We start from the raw sequence: 21,716 nt of genomic DNA, 5'->3' as shown, positions 1-21,716 counted from the left end.
CAGCTTTCACACTGCACCGTCTTAGTCCCTCTGTGTGCGTCACCGCAGACTGCCATCAACTGCAATAAGGCATTCGTGCTGAACATGAGGAAGCTCAGCCCTCAATACCAGCACAAGTCCACTAGCTTTTCCCTCACGTATGGAAGAGCCTCTCTGAGATGACAGCCCTAACAGCAGCACAAAAAGTCAAAACACAAATTAATCTACATTCTTAAGATGAGGTCAGCGCAGCCCACCCCGCCATACTGTTTGAAGAAAAAAAGCATTAAGACACTTTTCAAGCTATTTTTCATAACACAAAAGTCTCTTCTTGATTAACTTTCCCAAAAACAACTAGGCAAAACCCAGTAGAAATCAAGAGAGGCCTCAAGTTTCTCTTCAGAGACACTCCTCTGCTTCTGAAATCACTGATACTAAAAATCACCCTTGAGCCCTAGTCCTGCTACTCTCAAACAGTAGCACAAGAAGAGTCCCAAGCAGGCAGCCTTTTAGTAACTAAGATGCGACTTATCTGTTTTTTCAGCAGCCACCTACATTAAAAGCTAAGTAGCTACAAAGCATGGACAAAAAGATACTGTGATGAGCACAGAAACAGTTACAACAACATTTTAAACCGAAATAAGTAGCAAAGATTGCAGCGATACAGGGGAAAAAAAAATGTGATTCCACCTTCACTGTTTTAAAAGCAGGAAATAATCTACTGCACAGCTTTCAACTGGGAAGCAGTCCACCGACTCCTGCTAGCGACTGGCACCTAGAGTTACTGCTGTTGAAAAAATCCCCTTTGTTTAATATCGATGACCTTGTCCTGCAAAGACATACACAAGCTTTGTGCTACAGTCCCAGCTTCCAGCACACTTTAAGACAGATTAAAAAAAAAAAAAAAAAAAAAAAAAAAAAAAAAAAAAAAAAAGATAGTGGGCTACCTCTTGATCACATACCTACCAAGGTTTTTTTGGAGGAAAAAGTAACTTATAGTTTGTGACACAAACCAGGGACTTGGCAGTGGAGAAAAAGAGCAAAGATGCATTTCATCTGAAGTCCTAGGAAGCTTAAGCACAGCACGGCTAGGACAGAAACTGATTATCTAGTGGTGGTTATTTTCCTCTGTTTTTCTTTGCCTCCATAGTAGTATGCTAGGAATACAAGTAGATTTTTTTTTTTGAAGTATCAGCAAAAATTTTAGTTTGACCAAAAAAAAAAAAAAAATCATTCTACAGAATCACATTTCTTTCAACTAAATTACTATTAGTAACGGGGGATAAACACGTCGACATGTCACACATAGAGGACTTCAACAGAGGAATTAACCTATTGCTGATGCAAAGCAGTAATACACCTGATTACATAAGTCTGATTATATGTGTATGAATCAAAATCCACTTTTAATTTGCGGACTTTGAGATTCCTCAAGTTGCGGCCGGTAAAAAGACTAATCACACAGTTTTTTCAATCACCACATTACGCAGAGCCCACCTTGCCCTGAAAGAACTAGCAGCTTATGCAGAAATTTTGTCCAACCTTTACGACCGAGTTTTTTTTCCCCCCTGAGACCAATTTCAAACTTTAAAAGATGGGGGGGGAAAAAAATCATAAAGATTCACAATTCGGACTGCATTTTTCCCCCGATTTCCTGGAAGTACCCTCAAACAAAGAATACTAAGGATGAAAAGGTACCATTGTGGCCGGCTGGTTGGGCAGCAGCGCAGGCCTGTGATCCTTCATTCGTCCCCTCTCGTTGTTGTCTCGCCTTTGTTCGCCCATCCCGTGGCACATCACTGAGCCTCCTCTTCGCCCTCCTCTCCTCGAGCCATACCGCCCCTGCTTAAGCTGCCTTTCTCTTTCTTCGAATTCAAGTAATGCCGCTTTGGCTTCTGCAGAGAGTTCTGTTAAAAAGAGAGAGAAAGGGGAAATATTTTAGCTTCGTGTTCCAAAGACACAAAAAAGACCATGAAAGGCATCACCAGAACTACAGAAGCATCACTGCAACTAACATAAAAATTTGCAGGCGCTTTGATCTCCTTTAGGTGGCATGTTAACATTTCATTAGACATCTACAAAAGGGAAAAACATACTGATATTTGTGTCTGTTGCACGGGCAAAACGTGGCAGCTGAATGAAACAAACATGAACAAAAAAGGTTATTGCTGCTTTTGAAAGCTGCCTCATGTTTGTTGTGGGTGAGACTGCGGCTCCTTTCACATTTGTATCATCTTGCACAACGTCTCACTTATCCACAGAAAGGTCGCGCAGCACAAGGAAAAGCTCCAAACTCCGCAGGAAAGGTTCTGCCCAGGCTTCCACATAAACACGTTTCACGCGCTAGACTTTGGCCTGCTCCAAAGGAGGACCTTCTGGTGACAGACGTGATTTTGCAGCATGCAACTCCTTAGCGTTGTGCCTACTGCACAGGGTTCAAGAACCGGCTGTACTTTACAAGTGACTGTAGAAAACACGCACAAATTCTGGGCTCAGCTCAAGTCAGATACATAGCCAGCGATAACCCCCACCCAATTCACAAACTGATGCTACTCAACAAAAACTGCCAAATTTGATTAAAACCTGTGACAATGCCAATAACACATTACGAGACAACTATACACTAAGTGACCCAGGTAACCAAATTACCCGTGAACATAGACAAAGCCCACAAAACAACTACAGGGGATACAAAGTGGCAGTACCAGCAGTGACACTCACCAGGTTTCGATTATTTAAAGGGGATAAACTTTAATCCACACATGCAACCGAGCATTTGGCTGTGCACAAAGTCATAGCCGGTTACTTCTGAAACCAAGCTTTGCATTTAACTGTGCAAAATTAGTCCACAAAAACCGTATACAACTACTTTGAATGCATATAAATGGTATTTGGCACAAGGATTCCATATGTTCATTAAAGAAAAGTGTTCTTAGTGCAAAAGGATGCTGGATATACAGACCACTTTTTAGGACAAAATGGTTTTACTGCTAATACTACAGGTAATATCTATATATCTGGCTATATCTGAAGAGCAGAATAAAAATACTATGCATCTCATCATATTCTTCAGGCAGCTGGAGACATAATACGATGTCTCCGCCTAGCTACACGTCCTCCCTCAAGAATACCCATCTAAAGCAATCAGAAAACTATAAAAATATACTGGCAATGTAACAACCAAAGCTACTTAAACCACCATTTTAAACATCTTAGTAAGCAATCTCAATTAGGTTTTGAAGTTGAGAGTTGCCTGAAGCAGCAGCAAGGGTGGGAAGCGCGCGTTCCCACGTCAGCAGTTGTTCTCAGTTGGCTGTAGATACTACCTGCACGACGAGCTGCGAAGACGACAGATGGGCACGTGCCAGTTATCAGATGTTACCAACGCCTATGGAAATCAGAGGCTTTTTTTTTTTTTTTTTTATCAAAAAGTTTAGAACTGCTGACTACCCAAGACTGCCTAAAACCCCAGGATCTGCCATACATTACTCTGTTTCTGTACGCTAGTGATAAAAACCCAGGTTTCCCTACCTCCTTTTCTCTCCCCTCTCCGACACTGGAATTAAGCGGTATCAAGCTTTAATTTACAGTCATGTCAGATGTTCTTACGAAACGCTGCCTTTGCCCTAGTACCTGCCTGGGGGATCAGCAGGGCCCAGACAATCAGGCTACGCGAGGAAAATGGCACGGCGCAGTTAAAGAGGGGCAAGAAATCGCACTCCCCGAAGTCTTAGTGCGCTACAAAATGTGCACACGGCGGATTTCTGAGGAAAATTAAGATAAATGTTCTCGCATGCAAAATAATCAAAAGCATTAGATGTCACTAAAACCACCACCTTTTCCCATCCTTCGCTATCAGGGAAAGAAAAAGCTGGTTTAATGGGAAACCAGAGCTCTGATTTCAAGCCTGTCCTCACCTCAAGCAAGCTCGGTTTCTTCACAGGCTTGCAAGCGCACAGAGGCTATCGTGGGCTTTTCACTGGTCTTTGGGAACGAGAAAGACCACTAGCTCCCGTTCACTTAGGGAGCGGGCTTAGCAGCTCTCTCCTTACCTCAGACACAGTATCGCTACGTTGCAAACTAGAGGGCACCTTAAATCAGAGGGCTTCCAAATCCTTTCCAAATCCAATTCTGGGCATGATGCTAGTCTCAGTGTCTTTAGTGCATTTGAAGGACACCAAGTAGAAGTGACTGTACAAGAAAGAAGAGGTTGCGCCAAACAAAACAATTTCAGAGAGCTACACTGATTAAGCTGGGGAAGGGATGACAACATCTGGGTTGAAGTCCGTTCTAACGATCTTTGACATGTTAGGCACATTTCACTCTCTTTAAATGAAAGGTAATAAATTGTTTTCCTTCTCCCCACAAAAGTTCTCAAACCTTTAAAGACTGTGTCTTTGTAGGCACAGGACACACATTCAGATTTTGAGCCAAAACAGTAAAATTGTATGCAACTTTGAATTTTGAAAAAATTTCCAAAACGAAAGAAATTCCTCATGCATTCATTATAGCAAGCTTCATTACAGACATAGTGCATCTATGACCACAGAAGTGCATTAAAAACAATTGTTGTTTATTCCTTCTTTAAAAAAAAAAAAACAAACAGTATTACACATCAAGCCTACTTCTCCACGCCATGCCACTGAAGGCAACGAGGCCCTACCTGTGAAGAATTATGCTTAAACAGAAAACTGCAGGTTCAGACCCTTAGAATGCAAAATTGAAGACTCATGCAGTAAACCAAACTCGTTCCCCATGAATATTCAAAACCCTCAGCACTGCTTCCTCAGTATACATAAAAAGCATGAGTAACTCAGAAGATTCACGTGGTAAATCCCACCACTTCTCTCTGGTTATGAGCTTCGATGCCCCATGCCAGAAACGGCCTGAGCCAGGTCAGATGCAGCTGTGCCCTCCTGGATGGGGCACGCTGGGGTACGGTGCTGGGCCACCGTGGACCTACCCCAGCCTTAAGCACAGGTCTGCACGGTGGCCTCTGCCTCGGGAGGCTGCTCCAGGGCATGGGCACCTCAATTCTCAGGTTTAAGAATCCCAGAAGCCTATTACCCTGGAAAATGCACAGATTTGCAACTTACACCACATTCCAGAATTGCCATATTAAAAAAATATATATACACCGAATTACATATATACACACATACGTATGCAACCTAATTGAATGTGACAGCAAACAATGCTTTTTTTTAAAAATATTTTTTCCATCATCCAGACTTGTAACCTGATTACACTGTGCACTTCTGCATGCAGTGCAACAGGGCAACAGTGAAACATTCACTTTAATTTCCTCGTTTTGCCTGAAGTCTCAGCTGCTAGTTATCGCAGCGAACATAAATCATCTAAGCAGAATATAACAAAAAATACTACTGCATATAATAATCATTCTCACCACTTTGCAAGAAGCTTTCCGTAAGTGTATTTTTCTTCAATTATCCAAACTAAAATATTCTCTCTGTAACTCTGTCAAGCATAGCCATTTTTATTCTTTACACTCCTTAACAGGTATACAGACCCACAATTCCAACTCAGTGAAGAGTTTAATGAAGTATAACAAAAAAAGTTACATATTCCACAAAGATGATAAACTTCCTATCTCCAGAAATCAACTGCACAGTCTTCCTACAATACCTCTCCTTTAAATTTCAAAGCCACTAGTTACATCATCTTGGATAGGCAAATGTTTAGAAAAGGTCTCGGCTATAGTCATAAGAATACTCCACATTTTTTGCAGCATACACTTATCCTAACCTGGACGGCACTGCTCTCGCACACACACACAGTTAAGGCAGTGAATCAGCAATTATTTTTCTAGTGTCTCTAAGTGTCAAGATTAATTTCACTATCCCTGGTAATAAAATGGTTTCAAATGACACCTTTAATCAGCAAGAAAGACCGCAGTCCTCCAATAGAGACAAGCTGTCACAAAAGGTCACCAAAATGTGACAGGATAGAAATTACGTTTGTAACTTCAACTGAAATGTTAATTCCTCTTTAAGTGTTTTTGCAACTATGTTCAGATTTTAGAGTAAGGAGACGTAGCTCCACAATGAACTTTTATTTTTAAACCAGTTCTATTTGGTTTAAAAATTTGCTCTATAATCTCAAAAGCAAGCAGACACTTACAGGTGGGTTGTTCCTGTTTGGTTTGTGGGGGGTTTTTTTGTTTGGTTTTTTTTTTTTTTTTTTTTGCTGTTTAACTTTCCACCAGGTGATCAGTTATTTGGTCTCTTTATCAACAAATTAATACACAACAGCAGTATGAACAGAAAACATTTCACAAGAGCAAGTTTCTATGTTTGCCAAAGATTAGTTAAAAAAAAGTCAGCCTATAAATTCATCCATATTTGCATTTTGTTTTACTTATATCTCAGAGCTACATAACAAGTCACCTATAAAAATAAGTCTAATTCAAATCATTACTGTCTTAAGTCAAGCTCCACTACAGATTTTCTCTTCATTGGATGATCTTGTATTACATAGAACTACAGTGCAAATCTAGATACATGAAAATGCAGGAAAATGCCATTTACCTTGCCATTATGTGCAAGGATTTATTTATTCTAGTGCACTCTGATTTTTAAAGGATACTGTTCTGCAAAGCCACTGGTATCTTTTTGTATAAGTAAGTTATGGTCTGTATATGATGTGTACAAATATGGTCTTATGGTTGAAAACACTTTCAGAATGTTTTTTTCACATTCTCAATCAAAAATATTCCTAGCCTGGGTAGATTACTTTGTGTTTGAGGCCCCCAGAGGGTTCCTCCAGTCTCATTCAAATCAGGATCAATTCCTAATTATTGAAAATGATGTTATAAAAGGCGTTTAATACACACTTTGCATGAAATTGCAAGAAAGAAAAGCTATTTGCTAAATAGGGACAATGGATGAGAAAGACCTCGACCCAAAATCACGCAGTCAGGCTGTCTCACTTGCAGCGTGACAGAAACATAAATACCATTGCAAAAGACCAGCCCAACCTCTGCAGCCAACTCCTGCTGCTCACCAAGTCCTCATAGCCACAAATGCTTTATTCTAGAATTAAGGCTTCTCAGTTTTTCATGCATAGTAAAACCCCAAACTCCTTGCAGTTAAATCATAAAGAATTATTAGGATATGCAACTCGGAGAAGATTCTTCAGAAGTAACACGTTTAGCAAGACAAGGCAAGGCTTTTAAGGTAAGAGGAAAATTTCATCAGGTTGAGTTCCAGCAACCAAGCCAGTTGCTCTGGGAATGTAATTCCAAAACACCCTGTTGTCCAAAAGACACTGTATTTTCTGGAAAGAAGGTATAAGCACCCAGCTACCAAGTTCTGGCTATGCAGACACTTAAATTTCCACCCTAGAGCATCTCCTGCTCAAAGAGAGGCATCCATCTTACAGCAATCCTGCATGAAGAATTCATATTCCTACAGCCTAGCAAAACCAATAAATATCAAAAGATATTTCCTTTTCCCAGTGGTATCTGGCAATTAGCCAACAGTATCTGAAAATTTGCCTTCATTACCAATTCACCTACCTCTTGCATATCTTGAATCTCTTCAAGAAAATCTGACCTCTCTCTCCATGGTTTGAACTGACATTTTGGTTCAGTAGCAAAACTAGGAAAGTGGTATGCCTTTCTGAAAGCAAACTAATATCCTCACCAATATATTAATTTCTTCACTAATATACCACATTTTTCATTTGTCTTTTTTGTTTGTTTGTTTAAATGCTCTGTATTGCTCTCAGCCAGCATAACAGTCCTGGTCACAGGTTGGTAGTGCTTGTAGCACCACCAGCGTTACCACCACTGTAAACACAACATGAGCGATATATAACACGGGCAATATGGCTATCAGCAGTGGGGCTACTACACTCCAAACAATTGAAAAGAATCCAGTATTAGGCACTTCAGTATCCAAGACACAGGAGGGGTCTTGAAATTAACTCCCAAAAACATCAGGCAAGATGATTTTTATTTACAAACTGAAACAATGCAGATGTAAGAAAGTTGCAAGTCTAATGCTTCTGCTGGAACTAACTGTCTTTAATGCATTAGCTCCACGAATCAGCCTCCCTAGAAATCAAGCACACCCACGCTATGCCGCTCAGCTGTGAAGAAAATTTATCCTTTTAGACACTGCCCAAGACAATAAGTTTGGGATAAGACACCTAGATTGTTCCACGCCCGAAAAGTAGAGCCCAGAAGAGAGGGTTTTCCATACTTTTCTAACACTTCACCAGGTACATTTGCAAAAGAGCAGAAAAGTTTGAATGAACAAACACTGCCCTGGTTTTCAAAACACTATATACTTAAACGTTATCCAAAGGAGACAGACGATACAGATAGTAGGACAGATTACAGATGACATCGGGCAACTTCAGCATAGGCCAGTTTAAGTCAAAAGAAGACCACACTATCTTTGGAAAAACACTTAAAAGCAAAAAGTTTTGGCAAGCATGCCTTTCGGTTCCTTTTATTACAGCTCTTCAAAACAGTCCATTGCCACAGAACCTCACCCAAAGTTTCTGGAATGTTTCTCCTTTCTCTTGTCACATCCGATAGCCTAATTATCGTTCCTTCTTTCCGCTCAGTTTTGAAGCGCAGTCGTCCAGACTCTTCATCGTCATCCTCCTCTTCATCAGATTCTTCTTTTGTTTCTTCCTGAAGCTCCAGAGATTCAATAGCTGCCTGAGACACAAAATACAGCGAACATGCATACTGAAAAGTCTACTTTCTCATCAACAATAAGACTTAAAAGATGAAGCTTTCTTTTAAGGTCCCCTTGTACAGGTTTTGCGAGCACTACATGTTGTTCTCCCACATACCTTTGAAAGCCAAGATCAATGAATATTAAGGGTTTAGGGATGTTTTAAGTGCATAGATATTAAGTATAGAATAAACTTTGAACATCTATTGGGACGACATAATTTGCTGCAATATTTAAGGGGATAAGGATCCTTTTGTTAAAAACACTGTCTAATTAGCAACTACTTTTGGACATGGATCAACATTTCAGAGTTGACCAAGATGTTAGGATATTGAATATTAGCAAATTCAAGTAATCCAAATACTTAAAAATAAATTAATGACTTGATAACAACTGTCAGTAGCATGTTGTGAAAAAATATAGATAACCTCACATTTCTCGATCATATTCCCCTAGGTATGCATAAGTGTACTTCTCCTTACTCCTTCTGCTCCTTCAATACTTCCCTGTTTTAATTCAGCAGTTGATAAAGAGAATGTGAAACAGGATTGCATAAAATTTGAATATACTAAATGTGTATATTGGAATGCTACTCCCTTGTCCTCATTTACATTCCAGTTCTCTCTATAACAGAGAACGTTTATTTAGATGAAACAATGTCCCAAATGAAAATGGATCCCTCTCCTTCAAATTAAACAAAAAAATTAATTTCATTTTCCTGTGCTGGCATGATAAAATTAATGTTCAGAATGTTACACAAGTTATATTTGATTGCTGGAGTTGAAAATTAAAAAATTTCTAATGTAGTACGATTTTCCATAAAATATTTGGTTACTGTAGATTTAGATTTTTTTTTTGCTTCATTTTAAGATGCACTAGAAGCCTGCTTGCTGATTTCTTAGAGACTACACATGCATTTTAATTCTTTGCAAAGCCATTAAATATATCACAACTTTTATGCTGCTTGAGGACAGAAAAAAAAATGAGTGAAATATAACATGCAAGAAATGGTTTCATCTTCTAATTAACCAGATTGGTGCAGTAATTTATACAAAAAAGGCATTGCAAAGTGTGTCAATCAGATGGACAGATACTGTCCAGATAAGTTCTACTTTAAGAGCAGCATAAGAAGCAAAGCTCAAGCTAGTCTCCTAAAAATAAAGGGATGAGAACGGGCAGCTTTGGTCTGATGAAAAAGTGATCTGTATACTTAGTTATCAGGCTTTAATGGGCTACTGATCCCAGGCCATTTTCAATTTACTGTCTTCTCTTTATCTCAGGATGTATTTTATCCAGTGCAAACATACATTTAAGCATTGTACAACCTGATCTGGTAAAAATGCTTTAAGCTATAGCTAACAATATAGCCAAGTTTTTAGAATATAAGCCTTAAAGCTTTGTTAAAGGTATTTATTTCTATGCACAAACTTTACCTTATCAAACAATATAGCTTTAAAAAAACCACACACACGAAACAAAAAATCATCACAGGATTGTAGGCAAAAAAATCCATCAAGTCTGAAAGAAACGCAAACTTCAAAATCAGATCCAAATTGAGAACAACCAGCCTGATTAACACATCCATGTAAAGCCAAGGCATCTCAGAGGAAAGGCAGTTGGAACTTGTGGAACAGAGGAGGGATGTTAGCAAGGGAAGAAGTGCTAACCTGGGTTAAAAAAAAACAAAAACAAAAAAACTACTACTTCCAAAAGAGGGATTCCCAAAGGAGAAAGGAATAACAATATCTCTGTCAAATCCATGATTTTAAAAACCCATAATAAAACCCACAATTTTTCTGTTTCAGTGCAAATCCTTCAGGCTCAGGATTTAGAAGTCAGAATTGGAGTGGCTGTTCTGGGCGAGATGCTCTCTCGCTACATTGAACCTCCTGCTTTTCTTCAGCACACAAACCCTGGACCATTCTCTGTGTTCACATCTCTCCCAAGCTATGTTGGGATTCCCATTTTTATTCATCACAGCCAGATTTCAATCATGCAATCTCATCTTTGAGGGGAAAACCTACTCATGCAAGGCTCTGTGTATGAGTACATGGCAGATTGCAGAATCAAGACTAGAGTCATTAATATGGTCTGAATTGTCCTGAAAAATGTTGCGTTTTAATAAAATGCTACAGAAAATATCTGTGGAAAAACTGAAGTCTTTCAATAATTATCCATTCTGGAAAAAATTTAAAAATGCAGGTTATGAAACTAGAACAGACTACAACTACCCCCCCCATGCAACAATAAAGAGCATTTCTACACAAAATCTACTCTATTCTTCTTAGCCACTTATATTAATTCTGTAGTCTTTTGGGTCTAATTCACATTATTCATCAACATAATGTTCATGCCACCTATTAACGAACAGCCGTATGAGCACTAAATATCAAAGATGGAAAAAAACAACAAATGAGCTAATGAAAAAGCAGACAGCAAGGCAAGGCAATGCTCCAGAATGCTAACTGACCCATGCCCGAGTCTGACCACAGGTATGACTAAGGGATTTATATTAGCTGTGATGGAGACGCAAGCACGTCTGACAGCCAACTATACATTCTCTACGCATAGCTCCAGGAAAGGTTATCTGAGCAGGGAAGGAGTGTACACTCTTCCCACCAACTTGCTGAATAGTCATTGCAAGACTCCCTTAGATCATCTTTGCAAACTTCCAGCGTAATAGGATGGCTGCTTCGCCAAGATTACAGCGTATGAACAGGATCCATTTTTCAGAGGACAAGAAAGTTGCACAGGAAAGGACACGAGTGAAGACAGAGAATTAATAGATAATAGTACTTAGAGGATTCTGTTTAATACCTGCTAATCGTGAATAACTGCATATACATAAACAGCCCTTGAACAGCCACTTGAGGTCACTTGACTCGTGGGGCAAGGCTTCTTACCAGCTCCTCAAAGGGAGCTTAACATTTCCCATTATGACACCTTGCACAAAGCTACTAAAGAGCTTGGCTGATTTTTCATTATGAAGAAAAATACTGACCTTACCTCTATCACAAGGTCAGAGTTTCCTGCCATCCTCATTAAATAATTATACCATAAATTGCAGTCACTGACCAGAAGTCCCCACACGGGGTTACAGTCTGCTGCAGAGCAAGAGCAAGCGCTCCTGCCCCAAAGACCTTCCCATGCAGTTGTAAGACAGATAACAGACAGAAAAAGCCCAAGAAAATCATGAGAAAATACTAGTCAGCATGGAAAATGGTGATCTCAGCAAAGGATCCTAACCACGGTATTTTCAAGTGTCCTGGAAGGCTTTTTGGCAGACAGTCCTAAGATGTACAAGGCAGGTAAGTATTGCAAAGGCTAAAAGAGATCCCTTCCACATAAGATATTAGGAAGGAGAGACAAAGATGTTTTATTAACTACCTAGTGAATAAGCAATAGAGGCTTCTATGTCAGGCTAACATTGAGAGAGCCGCAACTGCTCAATCCCAAGGGATAAAGAAACAACAAAGCTGGTAAAAGGATGTTACAACGATTCCAAAGGCATCTGCACTTAACGGATGAAAAACAGGAGTAAAACCCAAACTTGAAGTTTCCAAGTATTTTTCTAAATATACTTAAGACCTAACTGTTCTGATTCATATCCTTTTCATCATTTCCTTCAGGCTTACAGGAAAAATGTCTTCAGAATTGAACAAAAGAACTAAAATTCATGTTTCAGGTAAGCACAGCTGGAACAATTTCACAGCAAACACACATATTGGCTTTTTTTTCTAAGTTTGTATTCTCTCAAAGAAAACAAGTATGTAGCACACCGAAGTATTTTCTCGATTAAGGCTCTCTTTGTTTCTTATCAGTTTAACCCAAGATAGGGTTCAAATTAATGCAACAAGAAACTTCTCATCCTTCAATGAAAGAAACTAAAGACTTCACAGGTTAGTTCTGATATTAAACCAACAAAGAAAGCATGAATTCTAATTTTAGGAACATTTAGTAGAAATAATTAGTGATATTATTCCTCTAAAACTATTTAGGACATTGTATACTCACGTAACTAGCATTTCTACCACACCTATTTGCTGCTGAAACTTCTGCCTACTGGATTTTGCTTTGTACCTGCCAGGCTCCTGGCCTGACTACCTTTTCTCTGAGTTTACAGTATTTCATGAAGAAATTCTCTAAGAGGTTGTTTTGTTTTGTTTTTTTAATGTAGAAACTGCTTAATTGCAACCAATGGATAATATGCCAAATTTCAACCAATGGATAATAACGCTATCTATTTGTACCAAAACTATTGCAGCTCCATTCTTGTGGTGTACTTTGAACACTGCAATGCCAACAATAACATTCAGAGCATGTGAACATAAGCAACAAGATCTAACCAAGGAAGACCTGCTACATACCATTTAAATAAAAACCAACAATATTTGGAATCGGAGGCATATGCCTAACTATACAATATACAGAAGTGCAAACTCTCCAAGGAGTGTCTCTCCTGGTGGTAGCCTCATTGGGTGAGACAAATTGAGAGCCTACAAACAAAATTAAATAGGATATTATCTGAAACAAATGAAGCATATGTTAGGAGTCAAAGGGTGCTACTATTTTGGAAACTAGCAACCTGAGGCAATCTCCAAGCCATCAGAACAAAGCTAGAATATAGAATAACTGAATAAGGATGTGGTCAAATGTTACATGAAGAGCAACTTCTCTAACAGTTTTCTTAAGAAAAGAATTGCATTCATGCTGTCATTGGAATGAAAGGAATTTAATTCTGAATTATAAGATAAATTTAGAAAATATGTTGGTTACAGAATTAGGACTAGTTTATATTCTAAAAATTAAGCTAGCTTTTTTTGAAGTGGTAAATTGGAAACGATGCCCAGCTGCATACAATTCAGATGTCATCCTTGCTTTCACCATGTCCTCAAGACTGTGGTTGTAGATAGCCCAACTGCTTCAGACTGCTTTTAAAACACCAGAAGGAAAATGCTTATAATTCAGTGAATGACTAAGAAGCATTTAAGTGGTGGTTTTTTTTTTTTTTTTGGAAAGGTAGATTTAATGTTTAGGAAGTAGGAAATTTAAGATATATTTGGTATAGGATTGCATGCTTGCAACGGCAAAGGACTGGACAGCACAGGTGGCCCCTTTCAATATGTCCCTGTTAATTTAGCAAAGAATATTGTTTTACTATAATGCTCGATACAACTAAAGGGCATCATAGCACACCCATTTGTTGGAACCTTATAGAGGAACGCTGCTGTGTCTTTGAGGAATTAATTTCCTGATGAGTTAAGGCTCCAAAGAACAGAATCTGCCTACACTTCTCAGCGGGTATTCTACTCAATCCTATTTAATTAAGAAGTGGAATAAAAGTAATATTAAAGTAGATTCCTGGTGGGGAAAGGAAAAAAAATCCCTTTACCTTCCGCGTCAAGAATTTGTTGCAAATTAAGAACACGTATAAGAGCATTGTTCCATGCTACAGCCAGGGAACATATCCTTGCTAGTTTTTGGCATGAGCCTTCTGCTTGTGAATGAAGGAACTCATCCTCTTTCCATAATCAAAGAATGAAAATAAACTTCACAAAAATTTCCATCCCAACATAATTTCTTTCAAAACGATCTGATCTTCATCTTTCTGACATGCCAAAGCTTTGGTGCTCACACACCTTCACAAAATGGGATTCTGGCCCACTTGAGAACTGTATCTACAGTATTAACACCAACAAATTATCTGTCTATCAGCTGTTAGAGATTTAACAAGACAACCCAGACATCATGCAGGATTACTATCATTCTTCTACCCAAAAGAGTCTCTGAAGCTTCTAAGGTTAAAACTAAGTTCAAAATATGGACATTTTGAACTCTACCTTATGATTTTTAGCCCAAAGGTGCTGGTGGGGGGGCGGAAATGACAAAAATAAAAAAGACAGACAGACAGACAGACAGCATATAACAGACAAAAATAGATATTAACTCATTCATCTCATACAAAGAGTAACATCACCAATAATTCAACATTGGTAAAGTTGTACAGAGTTGCATCAGTTCTTATCTAGCAATACGGATAATTCTGTAACTTCAAATTCTGAAACAACTGACTATTTAAAATTTCCATTAAACTCACAACATACCTCTTCTGATTCATTTGTCATGGTCTGTGAATCTTCCAGTTCCTCATCAGCTGGATATTCTTCTTGTTCTTCCATTGCTTGCTCATTATATGACTGCATGTAATCTTCATCCTAAAATAAGGGCACAAGAAGGTAAAAAGACATACGCAAACTTTAGAAGAAACAAACACCTGCTAAGAGTGAGACTCTGCACGCATTCACATCATTGTTGTCATTACCAGAAAGTATCGCATCTATCAGAGCTGTCAATTATAAGTGACAGATCATATAAGATGTAATTAACAGGGCTTTTAATTAGTCACAGTAATTTCACTGTTATTGAAAACATAACCAAAACAGTTTTCATCCAGACTCCACCAATGCCATCATACAGGTCCCATCTACTTCTGTAGTTCTGCATCCTTCATTTACAAATTCACTGAATCACAGACTGCAGTAATTGCCCAGTGAAGGGAGCATGTGCCTATAGGACATATGCATTAACATGAAGTTTTACCTTTTAAAAAAATATAAATATTCTAACACATTCTGCAGTTAGTTACATATGAATAAGTTAGATTCTGTACAACTGAATAGACATGTAGAGCAAAAACTTTTAAAATATCAGCAAACTTACTTAGCAAACAACTCACTGAACACATACAGTTTCAATTGAGATTAAATCACTTAGCTAGCAATTAAGGCCAGTGCATGTTCTTTAATACATTGCTTAAATTATATCAAATTATGCATGTGACATTTTCTGAACTAACCTCCAATCTCTTTATTCAGGTTTAGACAGTTCTCAGTTACAAAAAGGATGAACGAGCAGGACATCAATCACTTTGGAATATTAGCACCCTAAAGATGTCTTTAGCAGGTCAATAATCTTTTCACCTTCGAAGGACTTTATCAGATCTTGTCTAAAGCCTGGATAAAAGCTTTTGCATTAAGTACTTCTAACAATTGGCAGTGCATCTCCACCACACAAAGCTGTTTTCTTCCTTAAGGATACAATCCTCAAGGTCATGATTCTTAACTGCCTTCCAGCATGACAAAGGAGCATTACCTACCGCCAAACAAGCTGTCAACACAAACTTTGTCACAGCCTAGATAAAGAAACTGGCAGACAGTGATAATAGGTCTAATTTCCCCTCCTCCCTAGGGAGGTAAACAGATTTCAAATCAGTCTAAAACCCTATGCACGTGAAGCAATGTTATCTTTGAAGATACAATAGAAGGAAGCTCACTGGAAATTCATCTAGAGGTTCATTGATTTCAAGGTCTAGCACTTCATCATCTTCTCCAGGCTCTTCCCCATATTCTATTTGGTCTTCTGTCAGTTCAGGATCGTTGCCTTCATAGTGTCCCTCCTCCGCATACTCTGAAGCATACACTTCAGGTGCTTCTGATTTGCCATAAACTATTTCATCTTCCCCTTGGTCATATTCAGACTCATGTTCGATGGAGTGATCGTTGATGGTCTCAGAAAGTTCGTAGGATGTAAGCATGCCTGATGTGGCGTTGAGGCTAACTGTGACACCTTGAGAACTATAGCATAGGAGAAAAAAATTCGAAGGTTGAAGCATAACAGTCAAGGGTACTTATGAAGATTGAGCAAAACACAGCCAACAAATACATATTCCCTAAGTTGGTGGACAAAATTATACCTCGCATGCTATTTGACTCCATGCCATGTACTCATAATGCATACTGTACCACAGCTTATCACCAGCTGCAGGCTATTTGAGCAGGGGGATCAAACCAACCAGATGGTCTAACGGGTCAGACTGGCAAAAGTCCTACTTGGTAACCAAAGCAGATCGCAGTCAATTTTAATTCCAAGACTAACAAAAATACACAAAATTACTATAACTGCATCTGTTTTCTCAATCTCTCAAAATAAGCTAGTAAGCTTTCTTTAATACATTAATACTTATCCTTCTTGATTACCTTGATTACCAAGCTTACATTTTTAAGATTTAATGTCCTACTTAAAATAACATAAAATGTAAGTAGTCAAGAACTATTATTTAAATGTATAAGATTTATTCTAAACTAGCAACATGACAAGCAAGCATAGGCCTTGAAAAAACCAAACAAGTTTAAAAACTGGAAAGATGATCATTTCCAGGAAAAGCAAAATTCAGGACTTGTTGTTTACAATAGCCAGTATCACCACCATATAATATAAGAGTGAATTGCCAACTGCAGACTAGTTAAAAGACTAGGGAGGGAAAGCTGTCATTGATTAAAGGGTTTTCGGTGCAAGGGTTTTCGGTGCAAGGAAAACAAAGAATGTTTTCTTTAAATTACATTACTATTATTCATTATTTTCCTAAGTTTGGGAGGGGCACGAGATCCAGGCAGCTCTGGACAATTTGCATCTATCAGATGGGAAGAGTCAACAAGAAAACCAAGACATTAGGCAGGATTATCATTATCCTCCCATCTACACAAGCACAAATGGACTCAATGGGAAGAGGGAGTGCGAGGGATGGAAAGGGAGAAGAGCAAGGCTCTCACACCCTGGCAAAAAAGCTACTAAAAATGCAAGGACTGTCTACAGAAACCTGCTTCCACTGAGTAACATTATCACAGCAAGGACTGTAACCGGGATTCCCCATGTTGAAGGAAACAGTCTTGCCCTCATTTCTGCCAGAAATCTCACCCCACCCTAAATCTCTCCAACACAGAGAGGCGTCTCCACTTCCAAATCTGGGCCAAAGATGAAGAGGAGGCCTTAGAGCACCACAAATATACCCCTTTGGACCATACTCCTGGGCAGCACGTAACAAGTCAAGGAAAGGCAGACAAAACATGTGGGCAATTAATTAAAAGCAGCAGCAGCACTGCATCATTCCAGCATCACAACCACCTTCCCCCTTCGGTCCAGCCTGACACCTAAAAATGCCAAGACACTCCTTTCTACTTATGTGGCCCATAATTCAGCATCCGTATCACCCCAGAGCACTCACAGGGCAGGATACGCAAATTGCAATGGAAATATCCGTTTGACCCTACAGCCCCTGGAGGAGCTGTGCTGCTGCACAGTGCACACAAATACTTAAGCCGCAACTCAAGCTTTATAAACTATGGAGCTCAGGGTCTCAGGCATAAGATACATCTTTTAAGGCAAGATAGCAGCAAAAGGACTCTAGAAGCAAAGAAAGCCTACAATGATGTGAAGCATGAACAGAGCAAGAGCTCTGCAAGTATTTATAAATCACTCTAATCAGCACAAGAGATGCTGTTTCTTCTTTATACACATTTTCATAGCTTCTGGTTATGCTCATTTTATTAAATTCAAATAAATGAAAAATCATTTCACTCAAATGTTAACAATGCTACTGAACACATTATATAGACAGACACATCATTATGTAGCTGGCTAGTTTAAAAGCAAAACAATTTTAAGTATATACCAACAACTTCAGTTTGAAAAACTGTTTTTGGTCCTGTTTTGCATAGAAAGTTTTAATAAACTGGTACCATGTTCACAAAAACCAGTAGTCCAGAAAATCAACCACAGCAAAAAAACCCACATTACATTTTAGTAGTTAGTAGTAGTAGCAATAGTAGTAGCAGTAACAGTAGTAGCAATAGTTTTGAATAATTTCTAAAAACTATTAATAAGATTTAGAGAAGAGATACCCAAAATCTGGTTCCTCTTCATTGTCACTTTGCAGAAGATCATCATTCAGTTCTTCATCAGATAAGTCTGACTGATTCTAGGTTTTAATAAAAAAAAAGTCAATCATGAACCTAAAGACACAAACTATTAACTACTGAACTACCGAAAGCTCTGAACAGCGAGTAATCTTTTTCTGATGAACAAATCCCAGACTGAGACCACATTTTCAGTGAAATTACCTAATTAGATGATAAAAGATAGGCTACATGTGACAACAAATCTAAAAATATTTGATAGTCTGATGGAAATCAGCAAAATTCAAATTTGTCTAGTTTTCAACCATTTCACTGTCCCATTCCCAGATATAACAAAAGCTGATGACTTGCTTAAAAGAAATACTAGGATATGAGAAAGGTTAGCATTAGTGCTATTTTATTTTGCTGCCTTGCGACCTTGAAGCATTAGGTAGGTCAAGAAAAAACACCATGTTACTGCAGTTTCTAGAGGGCAGAGATACTGAGGAGACTGGAGGAAAGGGTATCATGAAATTAAAAACATTGACAAACTTCTCCCAATTTGTCAACCATAACTTCAGTTGTTTCATTTATCTTTACTTTTTTTTTTCCCTTTAATAATTACCCACCAGGAAGAGATAACTGCACAGTTTTGCTCAGCAACATTATTTCCATCCCCTAAAGTAATAGGGGCAGAAAGGTTACACAAGGGTAGATTTATCTAGAAGTACTGGGACGAGATTAAACAGAAGCAAGTTTAGGCTTAATAGCTCAGGGAAAACTTCCTGAGAAATCTATTATTACTATTATTACACACAGGAGTCCATACCTACACATATTGGCAAGAGCCCTGTAACATGGAAAACTTAAAATAAGAATAGAAAAAGCACAAGAACATATAACACATCAGACAAATCTTGTTATTGATTATTGTTCATACAGATTTTTGTATAAGGGAGTATTTTATATATCATTTTATATATCTACCACAATACATATATATCTGTTATATAATCATATATCATTTATATATAAAATAAGGAAGAACCTCACGTTTCAACTACAAAGGCACATCTAATGTTAGCTGCTTACATTTTAGATAATTGCTTGACACTCAAATCTGCAATTCCTACCCTTCTGGAAAATGTTTTTTCTTCCAGGGCACTAGAAGAAGGGATTTCCTACCGTTAATGGGGACTACTTACAGAATAATCCCAGGAAGTCAACCTCTTAACAGTTAAGAGTGTGATTATGCAAAACCACGTCAATTAAAACCCACTTTTACCAGATCTAGGTTTCTCTAACATAAGCCTATCCACCTCCAACCACGACCAAATTTTAGAAATTATTTCTGAAAGAACCGATTTAGCCGAGAAAGTGGACAAAGAGGTGACCGGCCAGTTTTGATTCCCCAGCCAGAAGCCCTATCTTCTCCTGCATGTACCAGACAAAGCCAAACCCACATTTAGCTCTTTCACAGACACCAGTTCTGGCAATAGGTGTCTCACTCAGAGCGAGGGGTCTGTAGGAGGCACGAGGGGGTTCTCCAAGGCCAGCAGCTGCCACATCCCCTCCTTAGAGCAGGAAAGGAAATCCTCTGCCTACATTCTGGTATTTTGACGGGAAGCTTTGAATAGCCAGGAAACGGGCAGCTGAAACAAATTCCCAGGCACGCTGGCCAGCCTTCAGGAAGTGCGACTGGTTTGCTTTAATACTTCAAGTCAATGTAAGCTGCAGAGAAAACGGTTCAGAAAACCATCTCCTCTTGGAACTAGGCGTTACAAGAAGAAAAGAAATTCTATCTTAGAAAAGATCGTCTTTTGCATTTCATTCAGAAACGCACGCTTGGAGGTGCTTCACAAAAGGCAGCCGAGGTCTGAGCGCAAAGCATGGCTCAACAGGGCTCACCACAGACCCCCGGAGGGTCCCAAGCCCCAGGGCCGTCGGGCTCGGCCAACCTCGCCGCGTGGATGGGTGAGGTCAGGGCAAACGACTCCCACGGATGAGGCAGACGCCATCCACACTTTGATTTTGTAACAACTCACTTCAGCTTTAGCATCCATCTCGCTCACCTTTTTGCCGGTTAGCAAATCCTCTCCGAGCAAGTCGTCGTCAAGTTCACTGGAAAATATTAAGAGATTTTTAAAAGCTGAACCTTAGAAAAATAGAAGCAAATACTGCATAGCCTAAGGGTGCATCTGCTTGGAAAACTACCTTGAGGAGAACTGTTGCTGACTCCCCGCAAAGCTTTTCTGTTAGCAAAATACTTAGCAAGTGCAAAAAAAAACAGATTTGCATTTTAAGTGTGATAATAGCCATAAAGCACGCCTGCTGTCGCACAGTCCTTTCATTGCTCCGTGCTCTCCTTTCCGAAGCCTAACAACCACAACGCAGCACCTGGACCTAGATGCCATCCAGGCCTCGGAAACGCCATTGGCAGAGGGCTGTTCTAGAGCCTTTCTTCCAGGCTGTTTGGGCGCATTGTCCACAAAGGACTTGCTCACCTCCCCCAGGACTGAGCAGGTCAGAGGGCCATGTCCTCTGGGCAAGGCTGTGCCCATGGGCCGCCATCCGGCCCACGCCGAATCGAGCTGCATTGCACCGAGGCGGCAGCCGGAGGCCAGCTGCCTCGGAGGCCGCATAGGCCCAGCGCTCTCGTAAACCTGCCCGGTTTGAGGAGGAGGAAAGAAAGTATGAGTCGAACCTGCATTTGTAGGACTAGGGGAATCAAGTGCATGTCTCAACGCCTTTTCAGGAGTGGCTAAGAACTCAAAGCATAAAAATATCCTGCTCAGGACGCTCCTTCTATCACATCGGCTCTCTCCCATAAATGGGAGGCAACAGAAAGAACCGTGTTCTGAGTTACCTAAGCTTTAGGACAACTGCTTAACGTCATTCTTCCTTCAGTGAAAAGATTGTCTAATGACAGCAATAAACACATCCCCCTTCCTCAGAAAATCCTTAGCACTGATGAATACTTACATTAGAATATGCATGTCCTAAAATGAGTTGACAGTGATTTGAAATATGAACTATAACTTAAGAGCTTGGGCCTTAGGTAACACACAAAAAGTTAAATACCCCAAAGTGACTTTGGGCTATCTGAATAGAAAGGGAGTTGAAACCAAGTTTCACCATCCCATAGAAAAAAGCATACCTGCCACTTTTCCAAAGCAGCTAAAAACCCCCAAATTCCCACTGCAGTAACTGTCCTTAGAACTACAGAGGAAATACTTGCAAATAAGGAAGCCAATTCCAAAAAAGAGATTGATGCTAAAAATTGGTCCTGCAAATG

The 21,716-nt window shown here is 39.3% G+C and overlaps 1 protein-coding gene across 3 annotated transcripts in view; it reads right to left on the bottom strand.

The window, feature by feature from the left end:
• RBM33 (RNA binding motif protein 33) overlaps positions 1-21,716 on the bottom strand; it is a 103,552-nt gene that overhangs the window by 68,543 nt on the left and 13,293 nt on the right. For 2 of the 3 annotated variants that reach the window (XM_026102956.2, XM_026102967.2), the window contains exons 3-8: positions 20,494-20,542; positions 18,428-18,504; positions 16,024-16,324; positions 14,795-14,905; positions 8,500-8,671; positions 1,678-1,886 (exon numbers count right to left, since the gene is read on the bottom strand). In XM_026102956.2, coding sequence (XP_025958741.2) covers positions 1,678-1,886; positions 8,500-8,671; positions 14,795-14,905; positions 16,024-16,324; positions 18,428-18,504; positions 20,494-20,542 — 919 coding nt within the window. The other variant, XM_064505747.1, reaches the window with a different exon arrangement.

The sequence above is a fragment of the Dromaius novaehollandiae genome, chromosome 2, assembly GCF_036370855.1.
Source record: "Dromaius novaehollandiae isolate bDroNov1 chromosome 2, bDroNov1.hap1, whole genome shotgun sequence".
In the NCBI taxonomy this organism is placed as follows: domain Eukaryota; kingdom Metazoa; phylum Chordata; class Aves; order Casuariiformes; family Dromaiidae; genus Dromaius; species Dromaius novaehollandiae.
This window is presented reverse-complemented; position numbering and strand designations above follow the sequence as displayed.